Source organism: Spea bombifrons, chromosome 4 (assembly GCF_027358695.1).
Source record: "Spea bombifrons isolate aSpeBom1 chromosome 4, aSpeBom1.2.pri, whole genome shotgun sequence".
Taxonomy (NCBI): Eukaryota; Metazoa; Chordata; class Amphibia; order Anura; family Pelobatidae; genus Spea; species Spea bombifrons.
Genome location: NC_071090.1, coordinates 47619160 through 47633662, shown reverse-complemented (window position 1 = coordinate 47633662; position 14503 = coordinate 47619160). Strand labels below are relative to the sequence as shown.

General features: G+C 38.9%; 1 protein-coding gene across 1 annotated transcript in view; it reads right to left on the bottom strand.

The window, feature by feature from the left end:
- TRHDE (thyrotropin releasing hormone degrading enzyme) overlaps positions 1-14503 on the bottom strand; it is a 330613-nt gene that overhangs the window by 154814 nt on the left and 161296 nt on the right. The window contains exons 4-5 of the mRNA XM_053465546.1: positions 7351-7505; positions 5022-5135 (exon numbers count right to left, since the gene is read on the bottom strand). Coding sequence (XP_053321521.1) covers positions 5022-5135; positions 7351-7505 — 269 coding nt within the window. The remainder of the gene's footprint in view (positions 1-5021; positions 5136-7350; positions 7506-14503) is intronic.

Sequence of the window (14503 nt, the reverse complement as noted above, 5' to 3'; positions counted from 1 at the left end):
CTTGCGCACAGTGTGACTGTGTTTTAGTTGTTGAAATACTGTTCCTGAGTCTAGTTTGTCAAGACAGGTGGCAATTTATGGTACCACTAAAACCTCTACTTTGTGGACAACACAAATCAATTATATTCATTAATAAATATTGGTGACAAAATTAGGCATTGGACTGTGTGAAATTCCTGAGTAGGGTTATACATTTTATTTTTTTCATTTTTACCGGCCAGTAAAAAAAAATGGATATGTCTGTGAGAAGAAGTGATTACAGTTTTTGTGGGTTGGGCAAAGCTGGCAGCAGGCATGTACAAAAAAGTACCCAGGTGACCCCTGGTATACCAGTCTAAAGTAGGTAGAAGCTTTCTTGCTCAGAGTTAGAAGTTGAACTTCCACATACAGTAGCAGCAGCAGTAATGAACATCCTTACTCTAGAAGTGCTAAAATCTTGTCCACCCAGTAAGGCGTGATTTTTAGTTACTACCAAGGGCTCATGAAGGGGTCATGTGGGATCCAGGATGAAGATAGCTTGTAAGCTATTATATGGTGTAGGGCTGCAACTAATGATTATTTTCATAATCGATTAGTTGGCCGATTATTTTTTCGATTAATCGATTAATCGGATAAAAAAAATTACAATTTTCATTTATTTTAAATTATTTAATAAAGTAACAAAGGATGTTAAAAACAAACGGCAGAATAACATTTTTTTCTTGTTTTTATTTCCCCAACCTGCCCCCCAGTTATGCATATTTGAGCCCAGGCTTGCCACACTGCCCTCCCCACATATGCCTTATGTACCCTATATGCCTTATACCCCCAGATATGTCACTCCGTCCTCCTCAGGTATGCCTTATACCCCCCTGATATGCCATAGTGCCCTCATAGGATTTGCAGACTCGTTCACAGACACAATACTTTTATAAATAAATACAGGATTTATCTTCACTGCCCCCAGGATTTAGATTCCCCTCAGTTTGCCCCCCTTTACCTCTAACTGCACCTAAAGTTAACCTTATTAAATGAATTAAATTAACCCTCAGTCCTCAGCATCAAATTAACCCTGAAGAGAAGACCCCATTAACCACAACTGCCCCTAAATTAACCCTGAAGACCTCATCAACCACAACTGCCCCTAAATTAACCCATTAACTATAACTGCCCCTAAATTAACCATAAACACCCCATCAACCACAACTGCCCCTAAATTAACCCTAGACACCCCATCAATCACCACTGCCCCTAAATTAACTCTAAACACCCCATTAACTATAACTGCCCCTAAATTAACCCTGAACACCCCATTAACTATAATTGACCCTAAACACCCCATTAACAATAACTGCCCCTAAGTTAACCCTAAACACCCCATTAACTATAACTGCCCCTAAGTTAACCCTAAACACCCCATTAACTATAACTGCCCCTAAGTTAACCCTAAATACCCCATTAACTATAACTGCCCCTAAGTTAACCCTAAACACCCCATTAACTATACCTGCCCCTAAGTTAACCCTAAACACCCCATTAACTATAACTGCCCCTAAGTTAACCCTAAACACCCCATTAACTCTAACTGCCCCTAAATTAACCCCCACCTCCCCTAACTTTCAGCAGCCCAAATATTAATTTTATACTCACAGTTAGATGAGTGTCACAGCCAAGGCGATGCTAAGGAAATGGGCGGAGCCAATCGGCCGTTTGGCCACGCCCCTTTCTTCCTCCATGTCCCTCCCTGCAGTCACTGCCGATTGGCCTCGCCCCTTTCTTTCTCCAGCAGCGATTGCAGGGAGGGACTGGAAAAAGGAAGTGGGCGGGCCAATCGGCAGTGACTGCAGGGAGGAACTATAAGTAGCAACTGCTGCTGTGACTCCTGTGAGTCACACTAAACGGATTATAACACGAGGGGTATTTTTCAGAGCATTTTAAAAAACCCTCATTTTATAATCGATAAAAATCGATTCAACTTATCGATAATGAAATTCGTTGCCAACGAATTTCATTATCGATTATCATCGATTTTATCGATTAGTTGTTGCAGCCCTAATATGGTGCAAAACCACTACCGGTGCCACCACAACCTCCAATGGTGCTTCCACTTCCTCAAGCACTTCCAGCAATCAGCAGACCAAAGATGGGAAGGCACTGTCAGATGATGGCATGATCTATTTTTAGTCCAGAAGAAAGTGAGGAAGAAAGAAGAAGGTCTACTCTTGCATCATTAGTTGCCTGTACTCTGTCTTGTGCCCAAGTGGGAACATTTTGAGAGTGTGGGAGATGGATGCACTCCACAAGTTGTGTCTTAAGGTAGTGAGCTGGGGTAATGTATAAGGATATCACTGTTATGAATCAACACCTACGCACACACCACAGTGTATTTTTTCTTCAAGGGGGAACTGGCAGCATTGGCACCAACAGCAAACCCACAACAGCTGCCAACAGCAGCAGTAGCAGCCAGAGCAAAGAGTGTGAGTGGTTCAAGGAGACAGGTAGGGTAGGGACATCCACAGCACTAGGCTACTCTAGAACACTTTGGGGGTTTCCATTCAAGGAGCATGTCAAAGCAGCAGCCAAATCAACTGAAAGCTTATCGATGTATTCTCCATGATTGACACCCCTTCAATCATTGAGAAGGAAGCACCTCAGACATCGATAAGCTGGCCAAGAAGTTCTGTCCTTCAGGTAGCTGCTAGAGGCACTCACTCTCTGTGTACTTCCTTTACCGGTGTTGTGTGGTATTGTTGAGGGCGAGCTGTTCAAGGCAGCTGGACGAATTATCCACTTCACCTTCGACATTTGGAGCACCACTAGTGCACAGCATGCCTTTGTTTCACTGCTGGCACTGGTGGCTGTCAAATTATTTGTAGGACAGTACCATTATAGCAGGTGTAGGCACATGGGATGACACGAGGGGTGGAACTGGGGCAAAAGAGCAGCAAGGTTATAGTTCTTTTCTATTCCATGCTAAGGTAATGGATGAGCAGCACACACTTAGGCAGCTCTTAGAAAGATACTGGTGCAGTGGGTTGGACCACATGTAGGCACAGCAGTAGAAATTGAAGTAGTGGTGACTGAAGGGGCAGAAAACATGGAGAAAGCAGTTAGAGATAAGGACTCTGTGGGTTTGCATTGCGCATCATACAGTATATACACCTGTGTGGCAAGTGCAGCTATTCCAACTGACGGGCAGTGTAGGCTGTCAAAACAGATTGAAATGTGCCATAAGATTGCCGGGGACTTTCACTGCAGCTTAAAGGCAAGCCAGCAACGGTGGGAGAAGAAGTAGAAGGCATGTCTATCTCACCACCGTCTATGTAAGGGCATAAATGGGGCAAGTGCCATGCCGGTCCTGAAGCCATTCAGAGATATGACCAAGAATTGCAGTCAGAACACTGTGCCACTTTCAGCCAGGTTGTCCCTCAACTTACCTACCTTAAACAAGAATGACTTTCTGGAAGAAACTCTGTCTTTCTGGGCAACAGATTACACATTGAGATTGAAATGATGATCAGAATACTGTCCCAATCCCTTGCACCCATGCAGAGCTGCAGCATTCAATCCATAATGAGGCCCTTGATACTTTGGTGGGTACCATGCAAGCTCCCTAAAGCCAGACTAGTGACTCTGAAATGGTCAAAGCCTACTTTGAGGAATTGACACTTCCTCCTACTACAGACCCTCTAAGTTTTCTGGCCAGGGCTTTCCTTAGTGTCCCAGCACTGTCACCCTGCTCTGAGACATCAATTTATCAAAATTGTCCAGTTTATTGAGAAATTCAAAAGCATAATACTTTATGTGTGTACCAATTGGATCACTGCTGAGTGCAAAGGGAAAGCTCTCCCTTTGGTAACGGCCCCCAAATGTAATTTTAGAATTAGAAAAGGCCTCCAAATTTCTTCTGAAATTTTGTTCCCCAAAAACGAACACGAAATGATTGAAACAAAATTTTTGTCTGAATCAATTTTTCTTGCTGTGGACAAGTATATATATATATATATATATATATATACCGTATGGGCTCGGATATAGGCAGCACCCGAATATAGGCCGCACCCTAAAATTTAGGTGCTTTTTTAAGGAAAAAAGTTTCTGCCTCCCCCTGAGATATGCTGCCACTCTGTCCCGAAGATGTACCCTCCGAGATATGCTGCCAATCTATCCCCCCTCAGAGATATGCTGCCACTCTATCCCCCCCTGATATATGCTGCCACTCTATCCCCCCCGAGATATGCTGCCACTCTACCCCCCCCAGATATGCTACCACTCTGTCCCCAAGATGCCCCCCCCATCATACTTACCGGTGCAGACTCCACGGGGTCTTGCGGGGTCGGCGGGGGACATCTACGCATAACGCGTATTCAACTTCCGGTGCCGGCACTTCAGCCGTGGGAAGTACCGGCAAGGAAGATTGTTCGCACAGACGTTCACCAGCAGCAGCGATGCGAGCATAAACAACCTCCGCTGCCAGCACGTCTGCAAGATGTGCTTCAAAATCTCCCTTGCCGGCACTCCCCACGTGGGAATTCCCGGCAAGGGAGATTGTTAAAGCACATCGAGCAGACGTGCCAGCAGCAGAGGTCGTTCACGCTCATCGCTGCTGCCAGTGAACGTCTGCGCGATGCGCTTAGACAATCTCCCGTGCCGGCACTCCCTCTGTGGAAAGTGCCGGCAGGGGAGGCTGTCTGAGCGTATCAGAGAGTAGGATACAGGTCCCCTGCACCGCTGCGGGGGATCTGTATCCTAATCCCGCTGTCCCTGCGGCTAGACCCCGAATATAGGCCGCACCCCCACTTTAAAGACTTACAGTGGGGGGAAAAAGTGCGGCCTATATTCGAGGCCAATACGGTATATATATATATATATATATATATATATATATATATACATATAACCCCACTATGCTAAATGTATAGGTCTGTGATGTTAGCAGTCATATTGATAGATACGTTGGTCAATTGATATAGGTAGGTTCTGGCATGCTCCAGTATAATAGGTTTAAAGAATAGTATTCTAATATTAATAAATAAACTTACCATATTCCATCCCGGATAGAGGTAGTCTGTACCAACAAATTCAAAATAATGAGCAAGACCTTCTTTTAACCACACATCTTCCCACCATACTGGTGTGACCAGATCTCCAAACCACTGTAAATGAGTTAATTAAATATTTCAGATTATATTGTTTACTTTTCTTTGCACCTCTTTATATACAGTAGCTTGACCTTACTAAATATGTTAAACATAGAACATTAATATGAAAAAAACAAGTACAATTTCAAAATTAAAATCTTCCCGATATATAATTGACCAAGATGCCTTCAAGTTACGTTGCATACAAAAGAAATCAATGATGCAAAACACTGCTTTTGCAAGGTTTATAAGACTCTAAAAAAATAAAAAAGAGTAATGCATGACACATTACTGGTTTAGGCATTTGTGGCCCAAATTTTTGCCCAGCTGTTAACATTTAAGGGCCTACGTGTCCGCATATTAACTACATTCACTAATAGAAACACATCTTCTAAAGTTCTACTGTTAAGTTCACATGCTCCGGATGTATTCTTCTGTGGGCCAGATGACCCTAAAAGTGATGGGCCTTAGGTGAACGAACAAAATGTGTTCCCTAAGCACATATTAAATACTTACTTGCATTGCATCTAAGCCTCTGAGTCTCTAGTTTTAGATTATGACCTTAGTGCTTTCCCCTTGAAGTAGCCCCACATGCCCAAGAGGGGAAGCTCCAGGAAGTCAACCCTGGAATTATTTTTGACTGTATATATATATATATATATATATATATATATACACACGTGTACATATATATTGTATGCAATATACTGTAGTGGGTGGATTCCTACAGTGTTTTGGTAACAACAAAACGTAAGCAATTTTGTGAACTACTTATCTAACTTTAACTAAACATTATGGTGTTTACAGTTTTGAGGTTTAACCTGTCTAGTTCTACATAATAATTCAGGACAGAATGTTATATATTACATCTTTTTCCCCTATAGTATAAATCAAGTGTATTGTCACAAAAAACTAAAGATTTATTAAATGTAATCTCGGAATCCACTTTATTTTAAGATTGATATCTTGATATGTAAAGAGTAAAATACATGCTAGATTTTAGGATTTTAAAGCTTTTAGCACCTACATTTAAAATTATCTTTAAGTGCTATTTTATATAAAAAAAAAAAAGTGATAATCACCTGCAATGGTACATTCTTTTGAAATCACTCCGTCTACAGTTAAAGATGGGAGACGTGCTGATTGCACAGTAGGATTTCATTATTTTCAACTTTTGAAGGCTGTGATTATGGTTGTTACTCAGTAAAAATGGAAAGTTCTCTGTCCCTTTAGCAACCTTCCTTAATAAAATTGATGTTTAACTAGATATTGCTAAACATATCAAGTAAAAATAAAATGATTTTAGTTGAATAAAAATAGAACACAACTAAGGAATGTTAAGAAATTACTCAAGTAAAGATGGAAATTGCATACTGTCAAAGGTGTATCATTCTGTGGATGAAGAAGAATGATGTCCATCACTTATAGATGTTAGACTGAAACTGTTATAATGCAACATAAATCTGTTCTTTTGAGGTGGGTGGACGTCAAACTAATCTCAGCCAAAACAAAGTTTGACATGCACATGACTCTTGCCAGCATATGCAATTGTTGCAATAAATCATTTTCCTAGGCTACTTCTCAGTTTCTCAGACATAAGCACTGTAATTGGAAAAAAGTTAAAAGAGTATTGATTGAAATCCATGGGGATTGGTAGATGGTAATTCAATCAGATTCTCATTTGAACACGGACAATTTATCTCCCTGATGAGTTATTAATTTTTTCAGTCATAGTTTAGAAATGTATTAACAATGATGCTGAACAGCCTTTTAACATTTTCCGTCTATGATTAAAGGAGTCTAACAGAATAATTTCTTTATTTAACATTGGTAAGCATTTAGATCAAACAGATGAAATCATACTGAGTAGAGTATATACTGTAACTGTAGAACATGTTGTTAAGGCAGGACGAGCATACTGAGCTAGCAGGGAATATTTCCTTAACATAATAAAACTAATAAGGAAAAAAAGCATAAGAAATAATCATTATGGCTCCTTAGAAAATTAATCCAGAGTATCTAATTTAATCCAAAAACAAAACTATTTCACGTGTAAGAGAATGCATACATACGTTTTCTTCTATTGAATGTTGAACAATTATACAGTAAATAACAACATCCATGGAAATTATAATGCTCAAACCTATACACAGAAAATAAAGGTAAATCTTCAGAATGTTATTACTAATAAAAAAATGTAAGCAATATATTATAATGTTGCTTCTCCTACCTGATGACAGATCTCGTGCACAATAACCATAGTGACATCAAGTAAATAGGAAATTGAAGAAATGCTTGCATCAAGAAGTATTCTTTGCTCCACAAACACACTAAGACCCCAGTTTTCCATAGCAGCATATGGATGTTTAGGTACAGCTAATAAATCTGGAAAAAAAAGAAAGTTTCATGAAGCTCACATCATTTCCATGCAAAAGCTCGCTGTGCAAACTGAATTATGATAAAATAGGATTTGTCACCTTCTCATAACTCAACTCAGTTGGGGCTTTTATCTGTAGTGTCATAATTATTCATCCACATCTACTTTCTTCACCTTGTGCACAATCCATTAAACATTGAGTTTGAAATTTCCACCCTACCCGTGTCATCCACACAGTTAAAATTAAATTAAAACCATATTTAAATATTATGACATTTAGTATGAAGAAATGTGTGGTTAATCTTAGAATCAAAAGGTTATTCTACAACAAGAATGTATTTTTTTTAATACATATAGAGAGAGCTAGATATTTATATTAAAAAAAGTATTTGTTAGTAATCTCTGGAAGGTACATTACATTCATAAACTGGCATTTATCCAGTTAGGCTCATTTCTGTCGTATTAATTGTATCCTAGGTGTCATTTTATATCAAAATATACAAGTTACACGGTATGGACTTTTAAGAAACTATGGAACATTCACACCACATACTTTATATTACCATCAAAGTATTATTCTGTTGTCCCATCTAGCTTATAGTTTTAAATAGTTTTAACAGAATATAAATACTATGAACTCAGCTAGCTCCCTATTTCAATATGGACATTAAAAGCATAAAGTATAATAAATCATTTAGCTTTTAGAATATCCTGATGCATTTATTATGCTTTTACTGCAAAGGTGAATGCTTAAGTTTTGTTCATTTTCAAGATTACCTCAACTTTTGAAAATTAAAATGTTCTGGTATAAAAGAATACTGATTGTAGGTGCTTATTCTGATTTATATAAAATGCTTTATGATGTGCATGTCAAAAGATATATAGATTACATTTTGCAAGATTACTACTGTTTTAGTTACAAGTTAGAAATTCTTAGATGTTAATAGTAAATGGGGAAAAAAAGAAACTAGAGAAAAACTGAGGTTAATTTGTTTGCAGAAGCAGGCTGATGCTAGCATTCGGATCCCCAGAACCAAGTATTAAACATGTTCTAAACAGTTTTAAAAAAACAAATAAACAAGACAGCAATCATCAGTAGAAGTAACAAGAAATATAATAACATTTTAATACATATATCTTGCATGATGTCATAAAATGTATTCAACACAGTAATAACAACACAACACACATTTGTTGCTGTTTGATAAAGGTCACAATTATTTTACAGTGCTTTTCTAATAATATGTTTATTATTATTAAAGCCAAGACAAACTGAGCGAAACATACAATTTTGACTAAGATCACAAACTCACTTCTTTATGTTGCTGTGACGTTACAGTGAAGTTTGAAATGCAAAAATCATCTCCCCTCTATTATCCCTTCATATACACAGATGGGTCTGATTCTATGTTCCAAGACCGTGTAAGTTTCTCTACCCTTTCACTCCCCCAGTTCTATTCCCCTTTCTACCCTTTCTCTCCCTTTACCCCATATCCCTCTCCCTCCCCACAGACTGAGTTTGATAAATCCTGAACTGGACTGAGTCTGGATGATTGAAAAAAAAAAAAAAATAATGCTACACAATATAATACAGACTACACAAAACACGGCTGGCAACCACAGACAAGACACAGTGAATTGCTCATGGTGAAACAAATCATCATAACTTTTCCATGGCACCTCACTATTTCACTTCCAAGGTGTAATACAAGTGTTAACACCAAAACATATCTCACTGGAGGAGTTCGATGGCCGAGCAGCAATTACACTAAGATTAGACCATGACTTTAAGACTCAATAAAGTGACCAACAATTCACCGCTAACATGCCTTTTATTTGTATAGAAATGCTTCTGCAGTAGTTCTCCTACTTCCATGGTACGTCCTACGGACCCATTGTGGTCCATGGATTAGGATTAAATTCTAAAAAGTCTACATTAAATTGTAAAATTCAGACAGTCTTGTAACTGTAAAAGGTTATCTGGTGCACTGGCTGATCAGCTCCTAGTCATTGAGCATGTCCAATAGGATGCATAACAGTTACTATGAGATTATTAAAATTTATAAATGTTTTCACTTGCTATGTCTACCTTAAAATAAGTGTAGGTATTAGTGCAACAATATTTTTTTACTAAAAGTACCTTTTTAATTATTTTTCCATGTTTGCATTTGCCTCAGAGGATCTAAAATATTTGTTTCTATTGTATTTCAATATAAATGTATTATTGCGTTTTTCAAATTTACCAATATAAAGCAGATACAAACAATTGAGCAGAAAACATTTAGTGGTTAATTCTTCTTTCAATTACAAATTTAAGTTAAATATAGAACACTTTAGAAGGAATGGGAGGGTTATAGTCTGCTATAATTAGTCAAACCCATGTGGAAAATATAAAATTGTTTACTTGGTATTGATATTTTTTCATTATTTTTGCCAACAAATCTTCATTTCATGTGGGGCTTGATTCCTGGTAAAACAAAATGTCTGTCTTTTTAAGCCTCTATGGAATGCATACTCTCATGTTATACTATTTAAAAACATTTGCCATATTGCTGGGATGACTAATACCAGATTTTAGTGTTTAGTACCAGAATCTTCCCACATCTGCTTGGTGGGCTGGTACCAGATAGACAGGTTACTTACCCTTGCTGCTGCTCACCCGGTAGTACTGGTGCTTTAATTAAGAGTGTAGCATTCAGCCAGGAGTATCTGGCCGACGGCCACACATAAACATTTAGTACCCACTGACCTTAAAATGCCAGGTACGCTTTTCTTCCACAATCTGGCTAGTCCCACACAAAAAAATTGACAGTATACTGCATATTAATCAAGGCAGTTTACTGTGTAGCAAATGTAAATGTTAAAAAGCACTGCAGGACTAATGTCATATCTATAGCAGATTCGCATTGTATATTTTAAAAGTGTTAATTTGGGTATATAGTTTTCTTCGTAATAAATCAATGATTTAGGCACGGACATAATTGAATTTTCCTTTCTCAGTGATAGTTACCATGATACGCTTTAAAACATATCACATGAAGACCTGAAGAACAGTGTTCGTTGTAGTTTTGGAGTATTGGCCACCAATATAACATCCCTGGCATTATTTATTTGTGAGAGATTCCCCCCGATAACATTTATGAATTTTATTTTATTTTAAGAATGCAAGTGTTACTGGTTTACTGCACATAGTATAGTAAATAATCTCTTATATTAACTGAAGATTTTAAGTAGTAGTAGGGGACTGGTTCTGGGCAGGCAGACACTGGCAGATGATGACACTGGGCCACATGCAGCCCCTTGGAGCAGGACTGATTTTCCCCTATATATTATAATGCCTGGTTTTGTCACCAATATTTTTTTTATCAATGGATGATAATATATCATATGATAAAAATATAATTATAAAATTAACTTTTTGGTTGGTAGTGCAAATGGGCAATTGTGTTTTTAGGAACAGATTTTAAACAACTGAAAGACCAGTAAAAATGCCAAAAGAGTACAGTGAACTCATTGTCATGTTCAAGAAACCAGTTTGAGATGATGTGAGCTTTGTGACATGGTGCATTATCCTACGGGAAGTAACCATCAGAAGATGTGTACACTGTTGTCATTAAGGTACAGATATGGTCAGCAACAATACTCAGGTAGCCTGTCACGTTTAAACGGTGCTCAATTGGTACTATGGGGCCCAAAGTGTTCCAACAAAATGATGTCCCTCACACCATTACACTACCACCACCAGCCTGTACCGTTGACACAAAGCAGGATGGATCCATGCTTTCATGATGTTAATGCCAAAGTTTGACCCTGCCATCTGAGTGTCACAGCTGGAATCGAGACTCATCAGACAAGGTAACGTTCTTCCAGTACTGTCCAATTTTGGTGAGCTGACAGGAGTGGCACCCGGTGTGGTCTTTTGCTGGTGTAGCCCATCTGCTTCAAGGTTCGATGTTTTGTGCGTTCGGAGATGGTATTCTTGGTTGTAACAAGTGGATATTTGAGTTACTGTTGCCTTTCTGTCAACTCAAACCAGTCTGTAGATTCTCCCCTGACCTCTGACATCAACGAGGCATTTTCATCCACTCAACTGCCGCTCACTGGATATTTTATCTTTTTCGGACCATTCTCTGTAAACCCTAGAGATGGTTGTGCGTGAAAATTCCAGTAGATCAGCCGTTGAAATAATCAGGCCAGCCCATCTGGCAACAACAACCATGCCACGTCACTTTCTTCCCCAGTCTGATGCTCGGTTTGAACTTCAGCAAGTTGTCTTAACCACGTCTAAATGCCTAAATGCATTGAGTTGCTGCCATGTGATTGGCTGATTAGCTGTTTTTGTTAACAAGCAATTTAAGAGCTGTCCCTAATAATGTGACCCGTGACTGGGGGCAGGATACTTGAGGGCAGGTACATAAGTCTGCACATGGAAAGTGCACTGTTTTCCAGCTTTTAGGGTCAATACTTGTAGCTGCTTCAGCTGATTAACACTGTCTAGCCCTATTTAGCCTACTGACCACAGACCCAGAAAGTCTACATGAAACTGAGGGGAGAGACTATTTATACAAAGGTGTTTTGTGTGTGTGTGACTGGGAACCAGCCTAGCTGGCCAGTACTGTTAGTTAGGAATTGCCCTGTTCAGTTAGTCTCCTAACATATTTTATGTTTTTGTTAGCTTTTGGTTTGGTTCATGTCTTAAGGGGAAATAGTACCCTGGATGTCTATAGACAACTGTGAACTTTTGTAAATAAACATATTAAAAAGCGGTGCAGTTGCTGTTTCTGCAGAGACCTTGTCACAAATGTATATACTGCATATATTAGTTGAAATAGAAAGAATATTACGATACCTGGGAAATCTCCGGGTGAAGCACCGGTTCTCCGGTTCTCCAGGTCAACACCTGAATCCTCTGGGTCGCAGGAGCGGGGTCTTGACACGCGCCGCTCCTCGCCCATTTGTCCTGACATCATCAATGCCAGTGAGACCGCCTGCTAACATCAGTGGGCAGTCCTGGCCGCATCCCACAAAAGGAAGTCTCCAGGTAGCCAGAGTGAAGAAGTTCCCAAGTATGATAATTACATGTTTGTGGTATGTAGAAACAGAGATACGTTTTAAGAGTTGTGTTCTCTAGAATGACTAATATAATGAAGACTTGGGACCTGATATCAGGCTAAATAATACATCATATAATGAGAGCAGCCGTGGGGCAGTTGAGGGATGGGGGAAGTATTCAGAATAAAGTGGTAAATTGATAGATTGTTCCCATTTTTTTCTAAAAGCACACACAGAGTTATGCTGTGTTTCTAAAAGTTTTTATGTAATAATGTCAAGTATGTTCTATATACTTTCAATACAACCAAATCCCATTATGTTCATAACTATATTCTGTCATTTCAAGTTGAATTTTGTGTTGCACATCCAGCAGAAATATTAGTGACTCAAACAAGTTTATTGGTATATTTTTATTGTTCCTTATTACAGTACAAATGTATTACCTAACATTAAAAGGTATAAACAATGGATTGATTTCTCTGAGCTTTTGATATAAACAGCAACTGTTGTATGCATTGTGAATTTTAAAGGTCCTTAAAGAAATAGCTAAAGTGGGGGAAACTATGTGAATAGAAAATAAAACCGTAGTCTGAATCAAGAAAAGCCATAATGTCGATCCTGAACACTGAGTCTGTTTTTCTGTAATAAACCTGAATTCTTATTTTATCACATGATTCAAGATGCCATACTATAATTATTTTTATTGTGATAATTATTAGTATTATTTATTTACAATATAGCACAAACAAATTCTAAAGTTTTATTAGTGACCTATTTAAACAGAACATGTAGGATGCTTTGCTAGCTAGAGCTTATAATCTATAACATGATCAGGAGTTACAGGACATTCTACAACTACATTTGCTATATTTATTTGTAAAAGAAAAAGAGAAAATGGACCATTGTATTTTGTTATTGCTATGTTTTATCAAAGTTTATTTAAATCTGTATACTGTTGATTTCAGGATCTCTATGGGTTTTATAATTACCGTATTCACTCAAGTATAAGACGCTCCCATGTATAATTTTCGGGCCCGAACTTTAAAAAAATATATATATATTACATAAAGTTATTGTACTGGCTGCCTGGGCATGATATGAGTGTGATTGATGTTAGCTGCTAGCAATTGTTAGCAATCACACTCCTATCATGCTCAGGCAGCCAGTACATGTACATCATTTGTAACCTCCCTGTGCCCCCTACACATGGATCCATGCTATCACACACACACACATATATTCATTTATTTATTCCCCCACCCTTACCGGAACTGCAGATCTTCTGGTGCCACTCACAGACTTCTGCGGGGGGCTGCTGTTTCCCTCTGCGTTGCTCGAACAGGAACAGGAACGGAGCAGAGTCATGTGATGTACATTCACGTGACTCCACTGGGTTCCTGTGTCACCGCAACGGATCAAGAGACACTGCTGAACAACACGGGGAAGCAGCAGGTCCCCTTTCCAGTCCCCATTCCAGTATACACAAAAAGAAAGGTTGGAATGGAGCACTCAGCAGTGAAATGGTGCACGAGCCAGGGTACCACCAAGTCCCTCAATAAATCCAAAATAAAGAAGCAGAGGCTCAGCACTCAAATGATAAGGTGAGTTTATTTCACGCAGGCAACGTTTCGACGCACAGGTCTTTCTCAACCCATTCCAGTATAACATTTTTTTAAAAAAATCTACCACCACTGTATACGTGCCAGTTTCCAGATTCTCTGCCATCTACCAGTGCTGCTGTCTACCAGTTCCCAGACTCCCTGCCAATAGCTGTCACAATCCTGTGCCTGTTCCACTTCTGAACCTGCCTGCTTCACGCAGGGTCCTGAGCAAGAACCTATCCATGCACAGAGACTCCCACCTGACCCTGTACCCACAGTGGTGAAACAAGCAGATTCAGACTTAACTAAGTTAACACTTCTGCAGTGTTTTCGGTTTCTCATCAGTTTTCAGG